Source organism: Dipodomys ordii, unplaced genomic scaffold, assembly GCF_000151885.1.
Source record: "Dipodomys ordii isolate 6190 unplaced genomic scaffold, Dord_2.0 Scaffold89, whole genome shotgun sequence".
Lineage (NCBI taxonomy): Eukaryota > Metazoa > Chordata > Mammalia > Rodentia > Heteromyidae > Dipodomys > Dipodomys ordii.
The window spans coordinates 9814805-9838953 of NW_012267305.1; the positions used below are offsets into that span (position 1 = coordinate 9814805).

Here is a 24149-nt window from a genome sequence, read left to right on the forward strand (position 1 = left end):
ACAAAAGTTTAACCCATTTGATAATCCAACCAGGATGTGGCCACTAAAATGCAGGTCTGAGACTCAGCATCACAAATGGTACAGGGACAAAATAGGGGAGTTTAACTTCAAAAACACCAATATACCTGTAGTTGAAGAAATGAGCAAGTATTCACTTCACATCTCTAGCTGCCCACAGTAGGTAGGTATTTATTTATATTAGAGTTCTCTATAGAAGTAGAATTAATAGGGTGTGTGTGTGTGTGTGTGTGTGTGTGTGTGTGCGCGCGCGCACGCACGCGCACGCGCGCGCGAGTTAATAGGGTGTGTGTGTGTGTGCAGAGAGAGAGAGAAAAAGAGAGAGGGAGAGAGAGAGGGAGAGCTATATAAGTAGATGAATGGATAAGTTATAAGGAGTTGGTCCTCACATGATTATAGAAACAGAAAAAGTTCTATGAGCTTCAGGGTCAGCTGGTAATCTAGAGACCTAGGAAGAATTAATGTTTCAGTCCAACTTCTTTTTTTTTTGTTTTAGGGTTTTTTTGTTGGTTGTGGTGCTTGAACCCAGGGCTTGGCTGCTGTCCCTGAGCTTCCTTTTTGCTCAAGGGTAGTGATCTAGCACTTGAGCCACAGCACCACTTCTGGTTTTTGAGTGGTTAATTGGAGATAAGAGTCTCACAGAGACTTTTCTGCCTAGGCTGGCTTCAAACTGTGATCCTTAAATCTCAGCCTTCTGAGTAGCTAAGGTTACAGGCATAAGCCACCAGTATCAGGCTTCAGTTCAACTTCTAAGAAAAGTGAAAAGCTTCTGACTCAGTTCAAAATACATCAGAAAAGAAAGAATTCTTTCTTACTCAGAAGTCAATCTTTTTTTCTATTGAGAGCTTCAACTGATGGGGATGAGGCCCACTCACATTGAGAACAATTTACTTTATTTGGTGTAATGGTACATAGAACATCCCATCCGACCCAGAAAACTATTTGATCAAATATTGATCTGGGAAGTCCATTGTCCAGGCACATAAAATTAACCTTTACATTGTTCTCTAGTAACTGTGTGCCCTTTCCTCTGACAAGGGTGGCTAAAATATTTGTTATGGTTTCATCAAATTCCTACTATTTCTGTAAGCCAAAGTAAAAGTTGAAATACTTTTTCAAAGACATTTACTGCATCTATTGCTGGAATGGCACATTGAGGTATGTGGTAGCATTTTAGGCTGTGTGCATCCTGTGAGCTGCTAGGTAAGGAGAAGCAAACAGCACTTTGATTGAGACTTCAAAGATGATAAAGTGGAGACAACAGACTTTCTCTTCCTGCAGTTTCTCAGCTAGGCATAGCTCATTCTGTCTACTTGTCTCTGCCACTTCATCCACTCATTATGACCACTCTAAATATGGCCATTCAATAGAGAACCATGCTCCTGTTCATCTCATTACACATTTGATAAGAGACGCCCACAGAGCATAGAACAGAGGAAATTAGAACTGCTAGTGGAAAAATGCTGGAAAACCAACTTACATGTGATAAGCTTATGATCTTGATTGCTTCCTAAGTTTGGATATGACCCACCGTGCCCTAAGCCCCAAACATTTTTTTCAGGTTGCCATAGTTACACCTGGAGATGTCTCTGCAGGTAGAGTTTGAGTAAAATGACGTTAGAAGCAGCTGAGAATATCTCATGTACCTTGCTTGACGTAGAGAGTTTGTCAGTTAAACAGGTGTTACACAAAAACCTAGGAAGAGAAGAGAGGAAGGCACTGTCTTCAGGGGAATTCCCAAAGGGTTGTAACTCTTCTCATTTCAAAGGAACTCCCCAGCTATCTCTTCAGCTACCCAACAATTAAACATCTAATTGCCTGGGAGAGAATAAATTTTAAAAATATGTTTGGCCTGGCTTTCTTGCCAGCAATCCTGAACTACTCAGGAGGCTGAGATCTGAGTATCACAGTTTATAGCCAGCCCAGGCGGGAAAGTCTGTGACACTCTTATGTCCAGTGAACCACCATAGAACCAGAAGTGGCACTGTGGCTCAAGTGGTAGAGCGCACACCTTAAGCTGAAGAGCTCAGGGACAACACCCAGGCCCAGAGTTCAAACCCCACAGCTGACAGAAAGAAAGAAAAAGAAAGAAGGAAGGAAGGAAGGAAGGAAGAAAGAAAGAAAGAAAGATAGAAAGAAAGAAAGAAGAGAAAGAAGCACTACCAAATCAGGGACTGATTCCCACCCATCCTCCCCTAGCAGATATTTTTTAAAAGTCCAAAAAGTGGCATATTCTACTTTCAACATGACACCAACAGGTATTCCTCAGATGACCACCATCTAATTAATGGAACCATTGGAAGTATGCCAGTGAGGACTAATTCACAGGAGCCATCAGGATGGACAGGAAGGTCAGATTCAGGAAGCTCATGCTGCCTTCTGGTGTGGATTCTTTGCACCAATGTAATTCAAGATGAATGGCTTCCCAGGTGCATTTTCCTCTTGCCTTAAGTATCTCTGTGCCCATGGACATCTTGCATTATCGGTTGCTGGTCCCTTTGTGCCACTCTGAAGCAGGGCTTTTGACAGAGCTTCCTGTGGGATTACAAGAACATCACTTGATAACTAATGATTGCCATGGCAGCAGAAGATTTTTAAATTAAATCCATCTGTGAAGGCACAAGCTGGCCCTCATCCAACCCTCCCCTCCCTCTTGTCTGTCTTCCTCACTGTTCCCTCCTGTGTCTCTTCGCCTAAAAGTGAAGCACTCGGTATAATACTTGACCATGAAAAACTTTGAACAAGAACTGGACTTGTCAGCAGAGCTTGACATTCAGTACAGGTTACATGCTACTCCAGTGCCCAGAATGCCAGGCTTCTGTAAATTGAAAAGCATTGTTGGGAGGTGTGTGTGTGTGTGTGTGTGTGTGTGTGTGCGTGTGTGTGTGTGCATGTGTGTGCATGTGTGCGTGTGTGTATATATGCAAAACATCTATTCTTTTTATTCATTTCTCCAAGTTATGAACAAAGACAAGAGAGTGAGAAAATAACATCACTTTATTCTGAATAAAGCTAGTAATGGAGGAATAGGTGTTTATCAGAACTGATGGACACCACCACTGGGATACAGACTACACTGAGTCACAACAGATCCCTGTCTTCCTTTCCTACCTCACACCTGTCCCAGGCCCTCCACTTACAACATTTTTAAAGACCACATATGTACTGAACATCTTCCTATCTATGGCCCCTTGCATAGCAGGGATCACAAGTACACAGGTGTTGCTAGCATTTTACTGAAGTGCTCTTGGACAGCAGTCTAGCCAATCTAAACCTACCTAATAGTGTGGATGATAATTGGAAGCCACTGTGGCTGGCCAAAAGTTTATATCTTACAATTCAGAGCAACTGCCTTCCAATCAGTAACTTGGAGATCCTTGAAGATCTTGTCTTACAAATATTTTACTCTTTCTATTCCACATCACTCCAACTTCACAAAAGCGAGGGGTTTTGACTGCTTCTTTTTTTCTGCTCTATCCTTGAATACCATGTGGCAAATAATAAATTTCAGTAAATATTTTCTGGAGTGTTAAAGGGCAGTATTACAAGAGGAAATGGAAAATGACATCCTTAAAGAAACAATTTTAATCCTTCTCATTAAAAATGTATCAACTACATGTATATTCTTTGTTAATTTCTATCACAATAACTGTAAAAGTTCCATAGGCTTTAGAATCTGCTTAGGGGTGAAGTGTGAAAACAAGAACATTGCATTTTTTTTCCATTGCTGCTTTAACAAATTACCTCAAGCTTTGTGGCTTTCATGACACAAACGCATTGTTTTCCCTTTCTGTAAGTTAGAAGGTAGAACCGCATTCCTTAGATCAAAATGAGAGTCTTGCCAATGTTCATATCTGGAGGTTCTAAGGGAGGATTGTTCTCTTGCTTATTTTCTTCACTTACTAAAACTCTATTCTTCATAGGACAGATCTCCATTTTCTTTTTGGCAGATATCAGAAGGCCATTGTCAGCTTCTAGAGGCAGTCTGCTCTCCTTGGCTTGTGGTACCCCTTGTCCAACTTCAGAAGCCAGCATGGCAGAGCAAGCCTTTTCTCACTGAAATCTCTCCTGCTTCGTTTTCCTTTGCATCTCTCTGACCTACTTTTACACCTCTCTTCTATCTTTAAAAATTCATGTGATTGTATTGGGTCTACTTGGAATGGAGGCTAATTTCCCTCATTTCAAGGTCAACTGATTAGCAACCTTAATCCAACTGACACTAGGTATAACAGAAATTAGGATGTGGGCAGTTTTGGATGGCCAGTCAATATTCAGCCTATTATAGATAAATCAATTAAATAAGATAATTGTAGGGACTGTGGTATATAGGTTATACAGGCATACAGACCTTTGTTTGAAAAGCAGCTCACCATCACAATGTCTGGGTACTAGGGATGTATTCCCTAACATCTTTGACATTCAGATTTGGTGTGTTGAATGGTAATAATAGTATTTTTGCTTTGTGTCTTGCTTTGAATGTTGGTAGTACTCTATTTTACCACTTAAAATACCAATCTGAGCATTGCAAGTGTTCTATGAACACCAAACTCAGTCCATATTGGCAAAATTTCCCTTTAATAGAATAAAAGAGACCAGGTGCTCTTACACTAAAGCCTCATTTAACCAGCTAGGTTTCCAGGGAATGAGGGGGACATTAAAATCTAAGTGTTTATGATTCATTTACACCTAAATCATTAAATGCTATTTTAAGGATGGCTTAAGGCTTTTAAAATAATTGCAATGCCTTTTTCTTAAACAGAAATGCTGCCAAGAGTAAACAAACTTAAATTCCATTTGCTTTAAAATTCTGCCCAAACAAATCTGGAGTGGGTTCTAACCTGGCACCATATATTTTTCCATGTTGCTTCTCAAGAAGAAATACCAGCTCTACTTATTGAATGGGGAATTAAAAACTGTGGCAGGCATGAGTGCAAAGAACAGCCCTCATTTAATTGGAATTTTTATTAGAATTATTTTCTAAATATCAGCTATTTTAATTGGGAGTTACATTCTAGTGCTTCCCATTAGCTACTACTATACTTCTTTTAGGGACCTAAGGGGACAACGTCTTCCACAACATATAGGTAAGGAAATGAGGCCTGAGAACTGATTGTCTTGAGGACCATTTGAGCACACCAATTGATGAATATAATGTTGCAGGCAAATTGAACTAACTGCTTTTGATGACCTTGAGTGCATCTTGTGGCTAACTAGGGAGAGAAGGATTTAACCAGCACATATTTTAAGTGAAACAAAAGGAGCTAAAGCTCATGTGTTCATCAACGAGAAGGTCTTCTTCCTTAGCCTTTTCTTTTCTGTTACTAATATACTCCATTTACTTGTACAGTCATTACAGAAAACATGGTGCACTAAGCTACAATGGCATTCGCATACTTCAGGGTTTCTTAGAGATCTCTTACAGATCAGCTCATACATTGATATTTACTTTATGATTCTCTGCAGTCTACTTTTCCAGCCCTCACCCCAGAAGCAGGGAATTGGTGACAATATTCAGTGCCAATGAAATAGGGATTTCTGAAAAAAAAAAAAGAAATAGGGATTTCTGAGCTCCCGAGGTATCCCAGGAGACTTGGGGTAACTATTAGGACTCAACTGCTCTCTTCACCCAGGAGATTTCTATCAGGGATCAACTTTCAAAGGCTGAAATGAAAATCAGAAGAGAATTCTGCTGAAGAGTAGTGCAGGCTCTCATAGCCTGCCTTCTGAACAGTTGGTATGGCACATCTTCCAGGTAAGCAAAGTTGGAAGGCTTGCAAGTTCAACCCAGAGCCTGTTGGCGCAGAAACATCAGTCCTCTGAGATGCAGTGCTCTAAAAATGGATAAGACTGAAGGGGAGAAAATAGGCTTTTTCTAGCTATTTAGACTGATTTTGCCAGAGAAAAAGTCATAAGATCAAAGGCTGAGAAGATTTCAGGGAAGAAAGTTTCTCTGAGTACATATGACATCATTCTGTGAGCATAACGGGAGTTTCTTGGCTGTTAAAAGCAAACAGTTGTCTACACCATACACAACACATACACACACACACAGTCAGAGGGCAGAACAATCAGGAATGACATGAGTTATCTCTTCATTGGTGCCAGGGCTCTTCATAGTTATGCATGGAGAAAGGTGAAAACTTCAGTGCAAGCAATGGCTGGAATCAGTCTGTAAGTCATCTATAAAGACTACCTAGATATATTAATAGCACATTAATAGCAAAACAAACAAGATCAAGTATATGCTTCAATAAAGCCAGGCACAATGACACATAGCCAAGAAATTCCAAGGGTTGCATGCCATGATCATATAATGGTTAGTACTCTGCATTGCGGCCATCGCAACTTCAATTTAAACCCAAGTCAGGGTATATAGTGACAAGCAGTTTTAGAGATCAGAGGAAGGTGGCTAGACAAAAGGAGATAGGAAGAGTGGGTTAATGCAGGCATTATATTCAATCTATCTATGTGAAAATGGAACCAGGTAACTTGAGGAGATTGTCAGGAAGAGATAGTGGAGAATGATAAAAGAGGTGACACTGATCAAGATGTGTTGCATGTATGAACTCTTTGGACAACTGCTTAAAGATGAATTTAAAAAGTAAATTCCAGATGCCTTTTTAAACTAAAATATGGTTTGTCAATTATTCCAGTAACATAGAAGCAGTTAAACCATTTTCTGGTCTCCTGTGGCTCATTCCCCCTATTTTGGCTTTAAAAGTAAAGTGAAGCACTTCTTGAGAAGAACACTTTCAATATTAACTTAGGCTCAGCCTCAGTTAATACTCAGGGAATTCTTAAGATAGATCTTAAGCAAACATCATGGGCACTGAAATCTAGATGCTTGCACTCTCATAACTTTTCCTAACCATTATAAGAACTCTTAGGAGCTGAGTGTTGTGTTGGTCATCTGTAAAATGGAAGCAATTGAGTTGCTCAGGGTCACGCAGTAGGTGACAGGTATGCTCTTTCCTCCATCCTGTGGCTGCGTTTCCATGAATATATATTTACCTGCTGCCTGAATAAATAAATGCTAGATCTCAGGAAAGATGGGAAAGAAGGCTTATTCAGTACCAATGATGTGCCAGCATGCCAACCACTGTGCTCAATGCGCATCAAACTCTAATGTGCAAAGCCATCATCTAAGAACTTTGTGAAAATACAGGTTCTGAATCTGGTGCTGTAGACTTGGCAGGGCCTGAGAATCTGCATGTATAACAACTTCGACCTAATTCACATGCCTTTGGGCCAGGGACTAAAGTTATAAATAATGATGGTCCCATTGAATGGCAGAGGCAACTAAATTTGAACAAGAAAATAGAATTTGCCCAAGTTCACACTGCTGGGCAGTGGTGGTGGGGCTCTGATTTTAAAATAGGACTTTTGACAGTGTTCCATACTGCAGTCTGTAAGGCTTTTTGGACTTTCTCCTTGAGATATCCATTTGTATTCTGTGCTTGATCAAAGGGCCTGGCACTTTAAAGTTCTGCTTTGCAGTTCTTCCTTCTTTGCTGAGAAAAAAAATCTTTTCTTTTTTTGTGATCAATTGTGCTTATACATGTGGGTTTTGTTTTTTGCCCCTTCCCTTAAACACACTGACTTGTCACCCTCAGGAACAGCCAGGGAACTGATTAGAATAAGGCCCAAACCCCACTCATAGCCCAATTAAACTAGAAGCTCCAAAGAAACATCCTACACACATATGTTTAATGGAAACTCTCAAGGTGGTTCTTATATGCAGCTATTAGAATACTGGATTAAAGAATTGAAGGAAACAATTACTGGAAAATGTAGTCTCAATTGCCTTTTTTTGTGATGTCATTAAAAAAAGTCTAGGATGTTTAGCCTGTCCCCAACAAGGTTCTTCGTGAGATTTTGGTATTACTTTATGAAAAGGAGCTTGGACTAGCCTGAGATTTCATTGAATATAAAGGTAGGCATTGTTCTACATGACTTCCAAGGATAAAGGGCCCATGTGGGTAGCTGATGAAGAGAAAGCAAGATTGGGAGGTGCATCATTCTAAAATAGCACTAGAGCAAAACACCTGCCCAGAGGTACTGATTTACCAGCCTAAGTTCTTAAGAGGGTGATTGAGAGGAAACAAAATAAGTTTTATTCAGCTACATAAGTCTGACCAGTGAGTAGTCATTTTTAAAACTGAGGACATACTGCATGGGTAGATTCACGTTGAGGTACAGCTTGAAGCAGTCTACCATGGTTGTTCAGGCTAGAACATGGCTGCCAGCGACTTTTGTATTGCCAATGGATAATGCCACTGCACAAGGGAACATGGCAACCCAGCACTGAGCTGTGGGAAGAAATAGAAATAATAAGATATTGAAAGACTCAAACCTGCCCTGGAAAGGTACATTTTTCACTGGGAAAGGGGAGGCAAACCTTTACTTACAGGGGGAATTGTCAACTCTAACATTGCTCTGGTCACCTAAGGAACTTCAAAACCTAACAGTACTCCAACCCTGGTCAGGAGAGTCAGTAATCAAAGTCCCTTAGAGGAACTACTGCTCTGGATTGCATTTGTAGTAAATACATTCAATGCACACAGGCAGAAAGCAGCATCTCTACCTCCTGGGACCTGGTAAGAAATGATAATTCTTTTATCTCACCTCAAACCATTAGACATTTTGAGGGTGCAACCAGGAAGTAAGTCCAGCTTACCTGTTTCTGAGCATGTCATCTATGTGGGATGCATGCATAAATTTAAATGTGGCATATACAACAGTTAATGAGAGGAGAATGGGATATGATCTGGCTAGAAAACTTCAGTGCCACAAGCTGGTGTCTGTGCATTTGACTGAACCATGTGGACTGACAGCAATACCCAATATATTAAGGTGGAATGTGTTTTGCTCTGATTTTGCCATATTTTTTCTCACATGCTTAAAATTTCAGCACAGATAAGAAGTCTATGTTGCTCTTATTTGACCAGAGTCCTCTGAAAGCACACTATGCTCTGCAGGTTGGAAGCAGTACTGTTCTTTTGAGTTAACACATTTAGGTCTTCTTAGTTAACACATTTAGCAGGTAGATACACCCTCCCTGGGTATATAGGCCCTTAGGCTATGTTTCTAGAAAACTGCTTTCATAAAGCTAGGGAGAGTTCCCCAGCCTCGCCTTCTTGGTTGTTATTGCCATCTAAGCAATTGGATCAAGTGATTCTCACGTAAAGATGGGTACATACTGGAGACATAGCAGTGTTGAAAGACATTTTTGGTTGTCACATAGAAGGTGCTTTTGGCATCTAGTGAGTAGAGGTCCGGGAAGCTGCTCAAAATCTACAAATGCACAGAATACTAGCATGTAACAATGAAATCATCGGGCCCCAAATAGCCAAAGTGCTGGAGTTGAGAAACCCTGGTGTAGTCTAGATCTCTTATTTGTGAAGTGAGGAAAGTAAGGTTCAGATAGGCAAAGTGATCATTCCAGAGGTTGCTCAGAACATGGCAGGTCAGGGTAGGGAATCTTGGTTTTCTGGTCACTGTATTGAAGTGTTCAGCAGTGTATCTTTTCCATGGAGAACACTGTCCACTGTAGCTCCCACTTACTCTGTGCCTGCTTGGTATCAGACTGGGTGTTCCACACTTTCCACTTATTACTCCTCCCCATGCAAACATCCAAATAGGCATGACTATCCATGAAAGTGTCTTATTTTCACATGTATGGATGATCTTCCTCCAATAGACTGAGACATGATTCTTGCTTTGGAAACTACATTCAAATCTTGAAGGACAAGATATACACACATGTCTGAAGAGGAGCATTTTATATATGCATATATATTATTAATCTAACATTGAAACAAAGGCCCACAACCATATCCCAAAAGCTACCTGAAGCTATCAGAAGATAGATTTTCTAAACCGATGTGGAAATGAAGTTAGGAATGAGCTGATCATTTGGCTTAGCAGAGTGTGAAGGCTGCCTGAAGGAGGGCATTTCTCATTTTGTTAAGACTTCCTTGGGGCTGGGTGCTGGTGGCTCACGCCTGTAATCCTAGGTATTCAGGAGGCTGAGATCTGAGGATCACAGTTCAAAGCCAGCCCAGGCAGAAAAGTCCGTGAGACTCTTATCTCCAATATACTACCAGAAAACCGGAAGTGGTACTGTGGCTCAAGTGCTAGAGAGCTCGCCTTGAGCTGAAGAGCTGAGGAACATCACCCAGGCCCAGAGTTCAAGTACCATGACTGGAAAAATCAAAACAAACAAAAAAGACTTTCTTAGGTGAGTTTAATCAGAACCCAGTGTCCTGGACCTCACAAGACATCATGCTCCTAATGTGGGAAGCTTGCATTCTTGGGGTAAGACTCAGCCAAGAGATAAAGGCATATATAGAGAGAATATTTAGAGATCATGATAAGTTCAACTGTGTCAAAGGTGGATAAAAAAGCACGTTTGAGGAGGAACATTTTAAGTAAAGTACATACAAAGGCAGTCAGAGGACACAGCAACTGCAAGACCCTGAGTCAGTAAAACCTAGAATATCCTAGAGGTTCATGGAATCTAGTGTGAGCGAGAATACGGGAAGCATGTGATAGAATAATGGATTGGGGAGCCCAATGGCATGCTTGGAGCAAAACAACCCAAAGGAACATAGTGTGCAGGCTTAGAGAGGTAAATGGAGAATAGTATGATGAGCAAAGTTAATTGAAACTCCTAGAAATACTTTGAAAAGTTGCTTCTGATTTCTCCATGGCAAATGAATATTGGCATTAGCCTGTTTCATTTTGTGAATTAAGTTACTGTGTATATTTAAATTACCAACTTGATAGTACCAACTTTGGCAGTAAAGTTTAAATAACATATGCAGATAAGTAGATAGCTGGGAGGCAAAATGGAGGTCTTCAGCTAAACAGGCTGTACTTATACATACTTTTCAGCACGACAGGTGCTTGGAGACATGGAAGACTAATTGCAGTAATTACTCCATTTTCATCTCACTTCTTTCTGATTGTAGGAGGATATTTGGCCCTTACTTTATGTTGCACCAAAGTTGCATTTTCTTGGATTCACTAATATATGGCTGATAATTTTAACAGTCCCATTGTTGTATCCATTTCTGTTTCACTATTAATCTCAGATTTGCTTGATTTAAAATCATATATTGTTAATGATGTTGAGTTATCTTTGTAAAGAGTTAATTTAAAAGAGAAAAAAACCCAAACACCCAAAGCAGCCTCATCAAATAAGTGAGGGTTTGTAACTGTTTCCAGTTGTAGCCAACAAACCTTGTGAATTCCAGTAGCCTGGTGAGGGCCGAGGTTCCTTTTTTGTCATTGACTAAATAGATAAATGAGCTACCTCTGGTTTCTTGCTGCCTTTGAATAAAGAACGAAAAATTCACTGGAGAAAGAGGGAATCTTGGAAGGTAAGGAATACTGAAAGACCTGATCACTGCTAATATATGGATGCTTTGATAAGATAGTGTAACTTCAAGCACATTGGAATCCTCACTTCCAGTAACTGGCTGTGTTATTTTTATGAAGTCATTTTCCTTTCCTAGGCTTTATTTTCTTTATGTTGTAAGACAGAATGGTTTCAATACATTGTCGCTATAGAACTTGTTTTTGGAATGACACATTCTTAGCTTTGGTCATAAGACTAATATATTCACTAAGCCCAATATTATATCTGTGTAGACCTTTGTGAGCAAAGAATTGGAGTTACAAAATATGGGAGAAATAAATGAATAACTTGCTTAAGTAAAATGCATTTAAAAGATAGCATACATTAGAGTCTTTAAAATTTATCAGAGATTCCTAACTTTTGTTATAATAATCCTTTTTATGTCTAGTTTGCAAAAGGAATATTTTGGCAAATATGGATATCTTAAATCAGATTAGCACGTTTAGTAGTCTCTATCATATTCTCCTCTCTTACTGGTGACTTGTCCTTTATCTTCATATTTGCTGAGAAAACTAAAGAAAAGTAGGACGTGGTTCAGTGGTCAGTTCAAAGCTTTTGCTGAAAAACTAGACCTGGATATGAGATGACCTTCCTAAGACTTTGTGTAATGGCAACCAGCTCTTTCATAAATTGTGCTCCTAACTCTCATCCCACCATTTAAGGTCACTAATCTTGTCACCTCTTTGTCTGAGTATGCCACCTGTCAGTATCTGTGTGTTTGTGGATGTGTGGATTTGCATGTGTGCACTTGTCTCTTCTAATTCTGTGGTACTCCCATGGGAAATGGACATGGGAGTCCTGAGTGGATGGGCTGTGTGATCAAGACTGGGAACACTGGCTGTGGAGGAGATATTCCTGCACAGAGATCTACTCCTTGGCTGTTGTAAGCATTGAACTCAGCGACCTTCCAAAACGGATTCAGATGCTAGATCCATACCAGGTTAAAACTCCAAAACAGGTGGAAGTTTTGTGTGAATCCAGTGCCAACTTAATCACTGGAGATTTTTTGGTCCAACTCCGAGATTGAATAAATCTATTGTTAAAAAAGGTAACTGAAGTCACTTAGTGCTAGAGTAGTATGGAGATTCCCCTTTCTGCGCTACTGCTATCAATGGCACAGTCCTTTAAGGAAGCCCTGAAAGTAAATAGATTTGATATAATAGTTTTAATTTTTCATTCAAAATATTCTCATTCATAAATTTAATAGACTCAAGGGAGTATTATTTATACAATGCTACATCTGGATGGAAAACCCAGAATATTTCTAACTTGTGGTCAACAGAACAAGACCCATCTACTGGTACATTGACTACTATTTTTTCTTTTTTCTTTTTTTGAGTTTGAATTGATGGATGTTGAAGGTGTTAAGTAGAGACAGCCTGAGTCCCAAAGCTAAACCATTAACTCCCAGATGTTCATGATTTCCAAGGAAATGTTCTGTGCCTGTGGTTATTACTCAGATGGCTCCTTAAATGCTCTCATCTTGGAACCTTTTGCACTTGCTAAACTCAATTTGAAGAGAGAATAGGAGAGAGAGGGAATTTTGTGGAAAGCAATTATCCTACACTTTGGTGACCTTCATGCTTTCTCCATCATGATGAATTTGGGGGTAAGGTCTTGTGTCAATCAGAATTTTGCTTTCACTTGAATTGTGTTGTATGTTACGGATAACCAGTTGTATCTAATTAAACAATAATGATGGCAGTGCAAAGCATTTTCTGGGAATTAATGACCAGCTGGGGAAAGCTGATGGCTGGAGAGTCAGCCAAGGGCTATTAGCTTGACTCCACCATTAATCTCCAGAAATGCCCGTTTGTGATATCATTGTTGGTACTGCACAATGAAAATGGAAGACAATTTACTAATCTTTGCCATATAATCCTGAATAACAAGTTCCATAGGCAGTGTCCAAAAGTCATGTTTTTCTTTTTGATCCTCCAATTGATTTTTTGGTCTTCAAATATATCTCACATGTAGAAGTAGATGAAAATGGAATCACTCAGTTCTCATATAATTAGGAATGTTTTTTAAGAGTTCCAATTTGGGGAGTTTAAATATTTTGGATGGTAAAACCAAAATTTATCTTCAGCTGTGATACTGGAATTTGATAAGTGTCTATATTACCATAACTATCTGCTTGTGGCAGGAAATTGTTGGAAATGTTTTGAATTAGCAGCTGTTACTATCAGAGATGCTCATTCACCAACAAGATTCTATGAAGTTATAGCAATATTCCTAGTAGATGAAGAGAGCTCTCTGCCCAGAAAAGCTGTAGTGGTGTGTCTATATAATATTTTGGATTACTGCTGCTGACTGCTAGGGGAAAACAGGGAACTGACTAAAATATTCATCACCTTCTTGCATAATTTAATGACTTATAAAGGAAGACAACAATCCACATATAGGCAATCTATCAAGAACTTGTCTTAAACTCAACATATAAATTTAAAAGTTATGCAGGATTTCATGCTATTTTCTCCCAACATGAAAGAATTTTTAATTTAAATTTTATTTTTGAGTTAACCTACACTTATCATATGAGATGGGTAACTCTCTCATGCCTATGCTTTCCAAAAGATTTTCTGTTAACTGGTTGCTTTCTTTAAAAAAAAATCATTTGAGGTGGCTGTTGGTGGCTCATGCCTGTAATGGTTGCTACTCAAAAGGCTGAGATCCAAGGATCACAATTCAAAGCCAACCAGTCAAGAAAGTCAGTGAGACTCTTATCTCTAATTAACCAGCAAAATACTGCAAGTGCAGCCATGACTTAAGTGGTAGAATGCTAGCCTTCAGTGAAAACACTAAGGGCCAGCATTCAAGACCTGAGTTCAAGCCATCATGACAACAAACATACACACACACACACACACACACAGACACACACACACACACACACACACCTTCTTTCTTTTTTTAATTAGTGTACATTAATAATACAAGGCGTCTGTGACAATTCCATGAATGCACACAGTGTACTTTATACATGCTCATCCCCAACACCACAACCACCTACCTCTCCTCCCCAATTTTTTTCAAATGGCATTTGGTGGTTTTTATTATGCAGCATTGATCATGTTGTGATATAGAAAACCTCTCTCCATCCACTTCACCCCTCAGGCCCACTGAGGTGCCAGCCACTGTGTTAGGAATATGTTGATGACATAGTCCTGAGATGAATTCAGCCAGAAGCTGTTCATTTCTGACCAACTCCAAGCCGTTATTTTCCAATAAGAAGTTCACTAGTGGTATCTATCAGTCCTAAATGCATGTTAAGTGTATGCATTTGGGGGAGGAGAATGAGTCAGCATGTTATTAATCACAGCTTTGGAGGCACTGACTCACTCCCAGTGAAATGGAATGGCCTCGTTGGTAAGGGTGTGAAATAGAAAAAAAATAAAAATAAAATCCATTGTGGGGTCAATTCCCTGTTTCTGCAAATTCAGACCCAATTTGCACCCACTTGGGTGGGTGGTTTGCAGACAAAAGAAAGTAGCAATGGTCCCTGTAAAGATAGACATATGTTTTTTTCAGTGAAAAAAAAAAACCTCACAATTCACTAGTAGTGCACTAGTTCTGTTTAGGAAATACACAGGGATCCTCGAAAGAAAATGAGGATTGAGAAGGAGCCTGCTGTACAGCTAAGGCCCAGATCAGTAAACCTGCTCTTTTCATTGCCAACCCAGCCATGTAGGCCTTTGATTCACCGTTGATTCTCATTGACTCTCAGTTGGGATCTTTCATCTTTATTAGGGAGTTTTGAACACCTGTTATCTTTGACTGTCGAAGCATAAAGAACAACTTAAAAGTTCAACTCTTCACAGAAGACCAAGAAAAAAAAATAAACTAACACACCGATTATTGGCTTCCATCAGGTGCTTTTTCCTGTAAATATCTACATTGCAACTTACATTGCAATGAGTGAGCTCCTCATACACGATGTTAGATAGCATATAGGTAATCAATATTAAAATGCTACTGCGCTGGAGGGTACTATTTAACGCAGTTCTTTTTTCATTGTACGAGCAGTAGAGTTATATATACTTGATGAGCTGTTCCCGGGGCTGTGGTGGTTTTTTTGTTTTGTTTTTTTTTTTACAGTCAACCCCTAACAAGCACATTGCTACATGTGAAGCTTTGTGTAGGAATGTTGTGTCACTAGCTTTCCTGAGAATAGGTTTGATTGAAGTTGTTCGCTGCTTTCGTGAAGCTCTAACTTGAGTTCATTTTGTTATGTGGTGACCACAGTTCTGGATGACGCCCCCCCTGGCACACAGGAATACATTATGTTACGGCAAGATTCCATCCAATCCGCGGAACTAAAGAAAAAAGAGTCCCCTTTTCGTGCTAAGTGTCACGAAATCTTCTGCTGCCCGCTGAAGCAAGTACACCACAAAGAAAACACAGAGCCCGAAGGTTTGTGCACGACACACCTGTGTGTTGCTTGTTTTCTCTCATTCTCTAGTTTTTTTTTTTTGGTTGTTGTTTGGTTTGGGATTATGCATTGCCCTCTGATATGCTGTGTGCTGTACGGCCCCTGCAAAAGTTTGGAGGCCCCTGGCTTACAGGTGAATGTGTTATGGAGTCTCAGATGAGACGCTGCAGACCACGATCTTCTCTGGTACAGCACACAGCATCCTTCTGCTTTTTGCAGCTGAAGCATTATCAGTTGATGTCATGACACTATCTGGTTCTGGCTGTCAAAGTCACTTGCTCCTGTAGCCAACATCTGGCCAAGTCTGTCCCCATCACTTTGCCTTCCTGAAGCCACAGTTGGCTGAGGAATGATACTTTGAAAATGCAGTACTGAGAAGATTGTTTCAAATTTTCCACCTTTCCTCTACGCTTAGAAAGCTTGTGCCTTGCGCTAGAAGAATGCTCTCAATCTAGCTACTTTGCCAATGCAGGTGCAGACTTCCAATGTAATGCACGTACAGTTGCCCTTTGCTAGATTAAAATGCATGCTTTAAGGAGACAATGAGTAGTTTGTGTTTCTTTTCAGCTCAAGTACAGGTTTGGACGACTCTACTTCCTGTTATTTAAACTCATATTAAGAAGGTATTCATTCTATTTCATGTCATACATCTATCTAAAGTATTTTGTTGGTAAGAAGAAAGGGTATTTATGCATTTCTCCAGAAGATAGATAGATAGATAGATAGATAGATAGATAGATAGATAGATAGATAGATAGAATGATAGATAGATAGATAGATAGGGACAATTTTCATATGACAAATGAAATATGGTATTTTGTTGTCATCTGTGTACATTTAAACTTCCAAAATGATTTTTGAATATTATAATGTATATGATAACTTATAAAACAGCCCTTATTCCACAGATACCAAATATTTTGCATTGGAAGTAACAAAATACATCTATTCATTGGCACTTGGGATCACTTTTGTGTAATGGTTTACATATGTGTACTAAAAACAACTTGGTCCATATTGCAAGTTGTTCTTTTCAAAATTACAGCAATACACATTCAACTGATTTTCGGATCTGGAAAACACTATCATTTAGTTGTGTTAAAAGTTTGGTATGTAAAGTGATTACTCCACATGGGCTAGCATCTATAGTTTTTGGTACTAATATTTTACATGTCAGAATTTCCCTTTCTCTTTTTACTTTCTCTCTTTTTTTAAAAAAAATCATTGTCTCTAAATGATGACCCATATATTTTTATGCTTGATTCTATTTCAACAGAATAGAGTATTCACATCTATTTTCCATCCATGGTTTGTTATCTAAGCTTTCCACTTGAGTTATGAATTATGATGTCCAATATATTTTTATCTTCATGTGTAAATTATGACTCTTTATAGTCATAGTGAGTAAAATCAGCCTTAGGGTGCTTTATTAGTGGATTTTGACTTTTCCAAAAGGAAAATTTTAACTAGTGACAATTACTTTACTGTACACAATGTCTTTCAATATTTTCTGCTTTCTTTCTTTCAAATTATATATGCTTGCATGCACACTGGTTTTATACTTGCAAATTTGCTAAAAAAATGGTTTGGAAAGAAAAAATAAGCTATTTATGCTGCTGGTTAAATTCAGTTAAGCAATTAGTTAGAACCTAAAATTGTTTTAACAGTAGTTTGGATTTAAAAAACAATTGAATAAATTTAAGACCCCATTTTATTACATATACTTTTGACAGGATTTATTAATTTTCAAGTACCATCTAGAGTGTATTCTGAATGTTCATATAACTATTTTCAGATATGAAGAATTCTTTAAGAAATGAGTGGCAGTTAAACTCTTTTCTACAAAGTTTAAACAGGTCTTCATCTATAATTTCATCCATATATGGAGTGGCTGCCATCATGATACATCTTTACATTTGTATACTTTGGAGATAGGTGATGTGTTTTCTGGTTGAAGATTTCTCTTGCTCTTGAATTTCCGGGATGCTGGGGATATTAGACTTCATAATTCCTTTCTAATTGCTATGAATTATTTTGTAAATACCATTACATCTATTTGAGGTTCTGAGGTAACATTTTAATGTGCCACATAGTCATACCGTATCACTTAAAATAAGGGCACAGAAGCTAGTGATGAAGTGAGACTTCCAAATGAAAACATTTGATCTCTGTATAGACTAGCAGAAAACCTATAGATTAGCAGAAACCATACAACAGAAAACCTTACATGAAGGCCAAAGAAAACATGCTGTACAACTGAAATAATCAATCAATGCTGAGAAAAAACATGCTTACTTCATGTAAGTTATCCAGCCTCTTATTTCCAGGAAGTGGGTTTAGTGGCCATTCTGGCAACGTGGATGATTTGGGGCAACATTAGTTTTAAATGCTTTAAGGTAATTTATTCAGTTTTCACTTAAAGTTTATGTAAAATTTTGACCTAATTAGTATAAATAAAAGATTTCCTTATTACAAATGGATAATATATTATGCTTAAATTTTGTGGCTTTTTGGAAACATTTTATTGTCAGGTGAAGCATTTTGAAGATATATTCCCACCCTATCATATCTGAGCAAAAGCATAAGAAGTTAATTGACATTGGTTTCGGATGCCCACCAACTTCACAGTAAAAGAAACAATGGTTAATGCATCCTTTGTTTGCTCTACGCAGTGTTAACTTTGCATTATGACCTCTTCAAACCAGATAATGTTTATACAATGTCAGAAACCCTCAGATAGTGTAAAATAGACAATTCATTGAATTTGAGACAAAATAAGTTCAAATTGTATATTTTTTAAATGATTAAATTATGTCAATATGCATGTATATATATATATATATATATAATGATAAAGCTAGAATTAATTTGTTTCCCTTACTGAATTGATTGCCAAAATCATACCTTTTGTTACCAATCTAAAGTATTGGTGTTTCTTTTCATTGGTAGTAAGTTATTATAAGGAGCAGATTATTTCTGTTGCTCTTGATCCCATAGTACTTATCTAATGGTACCTAATAGGTATCTAATAGGTTCATGATCAACTATCCATTAATGATATGTATTTTTTTGGAGATATTGGGGTTTGAACATAGGGCCTGGTGCTTGCTCGATAAGCACTCTATCATTTTAGCCATGTACCAAGCCCTTTAACTTTGTTTGGGGGTTATGTCAAGGCCTTCATAATCCATAAAAAATACTTAGATTAAAATATCTCAGTGGGCTTTTACTTTACATTTTTTGAGCTAGCACTGTACTACTTTTATTTTTAATTATATTTTATTATCTTTCAGTACAAAAGGAGTTGTACAAAAGAGTTTCATTGTAAAAAGAGGTTACCATTCAACAAATCAGTTTATGAATATACTGACCCTTGATCAATATCACCACATTAATCATTTCCCCTTCTCTTCAAACCTAACTCCTCCCCTCAAATTTCTTAATTTCATAGGAGATGCATTGACTATTATGACTATATTCTCTCCCTTTCTTTCTTCACTAAAGCCAAATTAGGCTTTACCAAAGGCAAGTTTCTATTAATAAACAGCCAATTCCAAAACAAGTTTATAATTTGTTCTCAATACTCAGTGATTTTTACCGATGTGATTGTCTCCATCACTTACAAGGGAGAACTTATATGAGTACTAGAATTTGGCTGAAGACACACATGCAAACATCTGAGAGTCTAATTTGGCCCACTACCAGCAATATTCTTTGTTATAAGAAAGCTGCATGGAGAATAGAGAACATTACCAAAATCTTTTTCTTACTGTTCCAGGAGCCTTTGGCAAGGGAAAGTATAATCTTCATAGCTTTTTTGGGTTTATTCATTTTTTTTCTTTCTATGCCATGCGGGCCAAAATGAAACAACTGATTTAGAGCCACTCCTGGAAGCCAATCTATTATCAGCAGAGCTTCTCCTTCCCAAATACCACTCATTGAGCTTTCACTGATGTTTAAAGATTGTTAAGAATCATACCAAGATATACATGCTTATGAGTAGGACATATTGAAAATCAGATATGTATAAATCATGGATTTCTAGTGTTTGCTTTTAAGATGGAACATTCTGATTACAATGGCAACTTTGTCAGAGTTAATGTGTTAGAAAAATATTCCCAAGCTCAGGGATTTGTCACCATTGTTTTAATCAGGCATTTGGCTTCTTCCCTGTAGTTCCATTTTTATGTGAGCTCTCTCTCTCTCTCTCTCTCTCTCTCTCTCTCTTTCTCTTTTCCTGTAACACACACACACACACACACACACACACACACACACATCCTTTCTCCCTCAGGATATCCATAACCTTTTTATGCAGAGAGAATCTGTGCTCAAGCTTGTCAAAGAAAGACTACAAGCAAAATTTTGATCTAAATATTAAGGAGATATATCTGTAACTATCACAATGATGTTACTTTGATAACATCTTGATTTCTTTACTTCAAAAAGAGCATGTGTCATTGTGAATATCAAGCTTACCTAATGTAGGAGAGGAAAAAGGTAGATGAATATTAAGCAGAATGCTGACAGAAATATTCTCCTTTTCATCATATTTTCTCAAATTCATTGTCTCCTGTTGTTGTGTCTATCTCATTTAATACTAATTTTCCTTTGGAAAAAACAAGTAAGTATTAATTTGAATGAACAGTTTGATGGGAGCAAACCATAATTATTAAATTCTTTTTTCATTGAGAGAGAATTGGGTAACAATTTTTGATGTCTGACACCTGAAAAGATATAACTGGGTTTCATGTATGTCTCCCTGAGGATGTGAATTGAGAGATGTTCCTATTTGCTTTGAAAATATTAACTATGATTGGATGAAAAAAGTTTCTACTACCTCTTTCTATTGCAAAGTAAATCATGGCTTAGGGTCACTCTGCTATTGATGGCACTGTAAACAATAACAAGAAATGACAGAGAGATGTCCAATAATTGAAGACAATGGCAGCTTAATTGCAGTTAGAATACAAACAAGAAATCCAATGGCCCTGTTGATTAGCAAGGAATAACCACCCCTCACAAACTGTTCACATGTGTTTCCCTTGGTTGTATTCAAATACTTCTTAGAAAACAACTTGTTGTGTCATAATAACATTAGGGAACAAGGAATGACACCGAAATGTGTTTTCTCTTTCCTCACCTTATGGCAGCCCACATGAAATTGAGTCATATTTGGGGGACAGCTTCTACTCTCTGGAAAAGTCATAATCGAATCAAGGAAGTATACTTAGCAAGCAATAATTCAGTTTGAGGACAGGATGAGCATTAATTATTCCCTTATTGAATATATGTATCTCAATTCAGTCTCCAGGCTGGCTTTTACAAATATAAACTAATAACCATTCATTCTCTGAAAATATGATTCACTTTTTAAAGAACAGTCCTCTCATCTCATTTGAGTTTATGGATGCACATTATGGCGGTGCTGTTTTCCGAAGATAAACATGTTTTTCCTTTGTAATTCCCTTATGTGGTCTCCCCTTAGTTAATACAGGGAGTAGATGTTTCTGTTGTGTGATGACCAGTTGAGACATTTATGTTTTATATGATACTGCTCAAGTAGAGTGCTTTGAAATGTCCACTAGATACATGATAGTATACAGTGGTGATTTTGATATTTTTAGGAGGCCCATATCAAATTAGATATTAAAAACATCTGGAAATTATCCATCCTTATGGATCAAAGCCATTATATCAGGCATCCTGTGGTGAACATGCTGTTGCCCTTTGTTGTCTCAGCAACATTTCTTGCTCTATTTCTTTCCATAGACAGTTGATAGGCCAATTAAAAAAATCTGCCCTTCTGACTCAGCACTGTTATAACCCAGGTAGACTAGCTTTCAGAACTTTAAAAGCATAGACTCAGCCCGGCACCTGAGGCTCACGCCTGCCTGTAATCCTAGTTACTCGGGAGGCTGAGATCTGAGGATCTTGGTTCAAAGCCAGCCCAGGCAGGCAAGTCCTTGAGAGTCTTATTTCCAATAAACCACTCAGAAAACCAGATGTGGCACTGTGGCTCAAATGGTATTGCACTTGCCTTGAGCTAAAGAGTTCAAAGACAGTGCCCAGGCCCAGAGTTCAAGTCCCATGACCACCGCCAACAACAACAAAAAGCATGGACTCAATAACTGTTTACTTTTTCCCCAAATCAAGGCTGACCTTAATGTTACAGAAGTTTTTCTTTCCTGATGTACAAGAATGTTCTGCTGCCTCTTTCTCTAATGTTCACCTTGTATTTTTTATTTCATGCTAGAGGTGAAACTCATGAACACGGGCATGCTCTACAACTGAACTTCAACCCCCAAGTCTCTGTCTTTTAAAATGTTTTAAATTGTCTTTAAACAGTTTACAAAGGAGTTTCAATTCAACCTGCCAACTGAAATGTACAATGCAGCTTCATCAGTGTCACCCTTTCCATCATTCTCCCCCGCCTTCTATCCCCCCCACATCTGTCCTCTCTAATTTCCTACTTCTGGTTTCACATATGTTTTGTGTATTATAATTACATTTGCACACAATTCCTTCCTCCTGGTAAGTTCCTTGCCTAGGGAAGAAGAATGCAGGAATGAGCTATACTCTTTTTCTCAGATTGTTAATAATAATCAGATAAATGTGTTCAAATTATATTTTAATCATATTTCTTGGTGAAAATATTGATTTTACAATAAAATATATTCCCCAGATTTCACACCACCTATACAGTGTTATGACATATGATTATAAAGGTTTTGAGGGGCCTTGCCGATTAGGAAGCTGTGTGACTTCAAGCAGTTTCATAGTGAACAACATCTTATAGGTATTGGAACTTATACCTGACCACTATGAACATGCCATCGTTACACCATAGGAAGGGGGCCTTCACTGTGCAGTATATTTTCATCAAACTGGCCTTTGAGGAATAGTATGCATTTGAAGATGATGTGTGTTCTCTTCTACTTGGACTCCAACCTAGCACATGCTCTCAAAGTATTATCTGTGACCAGGGCTGGATTGGAAATTATCTGTTACTAGTCTAGGATAAGGTAAAGAGTCTGTGCCAGAATGCAAATAATGCACTTTTGCCATCATTGAGAAAAGATAACAGCATTCCTGTGAAAAATGAGGTCAACCAAGCTAAAAAAAAATTACTCCATGTCAGCCCTAGAGTTGAGGACCATAACTGAGTAAAAACTACTTTACATAAGTGACCCTTAATCTTATCTTTACATGAGAATCATCCAAAGATACATTTTAAACAATACTGATATGTGGACTTTCACATCAGACCAAACTCAACCAAAAAAAAAAAAATTAAAAACCTACAGGATCGTTTCTGGTGGAGTCTCACCATGGGTTCTTAGAAAAATCTCCCAAAGAGTTTCAAATGTGCTAACCGAACTGGAAGCAGTACTTTTAAAAATAATCACCTTAGCATGAGGCCTGGTGCTTGATATCAGCTATCAATTTAAAAATCTTATGTTGATTGCATGGCTTCTACACAAGGTGCCTGTGATTAAAGGACACAGCTGGACAAGCAGCACTTCCCGTGACCTTTAGAACTTGTAGGCAAGTAAGGGACCCATCTTTCCCATCACACACACACACACACACACACACACACACACACACACACAGAGGCCTTTTTGAAGTTTTCTTATCTTGGTCATTCTGCATTATTAGAAAAATAGCCAGACATTTCCATAGGAGTATGAGAATCTGCCACTTAAGACCAATCTCCTTTCTTAAAACCAACTGTTGTCACACTCATTTTGCTCTCCAACTCTGGTGTGGCTTATAAATGTGGGCTGAAGCATTGTCTATAGACTCATGTGCTTAAAAGAAGCTGGAGAAGGAGAGAGGGGTTGCTATATGTCTAAAAAGCACTCCTACTTCTTTACTGATCTGCTGTTGCTCTGGAGTGAGAGAGTGAATGAAATTTGGCAGAAGCTGCTTGTGGCCTGGAGTGTTAGTCTATGAGTTACACCAGAAGCTGTCATCGTTGACGCATTGCTCTCTTATCACACATACATAATCAGCTACTGCAGTTCAGAATTATTACAGCAGTAGATATGCAAAAACTGACTGTGACATGATTGGGAGGCTTTAATTGCCGTCATATTTATAAATCATTCCTAGCATTTTAAATTACATTGGTTCAGGTATTCATTCATTATACTCTACAGTATTTCTTAATGTGTTTCAGAATAAGCAGCTTGAATAATGCCCTTTGGAAAGCATTGAACGAAGGATGTTACATCCTTCATTTTATCAACACTTCCCCTGACGAGCCTCACA

General features: G+C 38.3%; 1 protein-coding gene across 3 annotated transcripts in view; it reads left to right on the forward strand.

Moving 5' to 3' along the window:
* The window catches only part of Fgf13 (fibroblast growth factor 13), a 493509-nt gene that overhangs the window by 279117 nt on the left and 190243 nt on the right, over nucleotides 1–24149 (forward strand). Inside the window, exons 1-3 of one of the 3 annotated variants that reach the window (XM_013025949.1) lie at nucleotides 7874–7878; nucleotides 10136–10142; nucleotides 15686–15853. The exons of 1 other annotated variant lie outside the window; for it this stretch is intronic. In XM_013025949.1, coding sequence (XP_012881403.1) covers nucleotides 15724–15853 — 130 coding nt within the window. In that variant the 5' untranslated portion in view covers nucleotides 7874–7878; nucleotides 10136–10142; nucleotides 15686–15723. Of the gene's footprint in view, nucleotides 1–7873; nucleotides 7879–10135; nucleotides 10143–15685; nucleotides 15854–24149 lie in introns of those variants that run through there. One more of the 3 variants, XM_013025947.1, reaches the window with a different exon arrangement.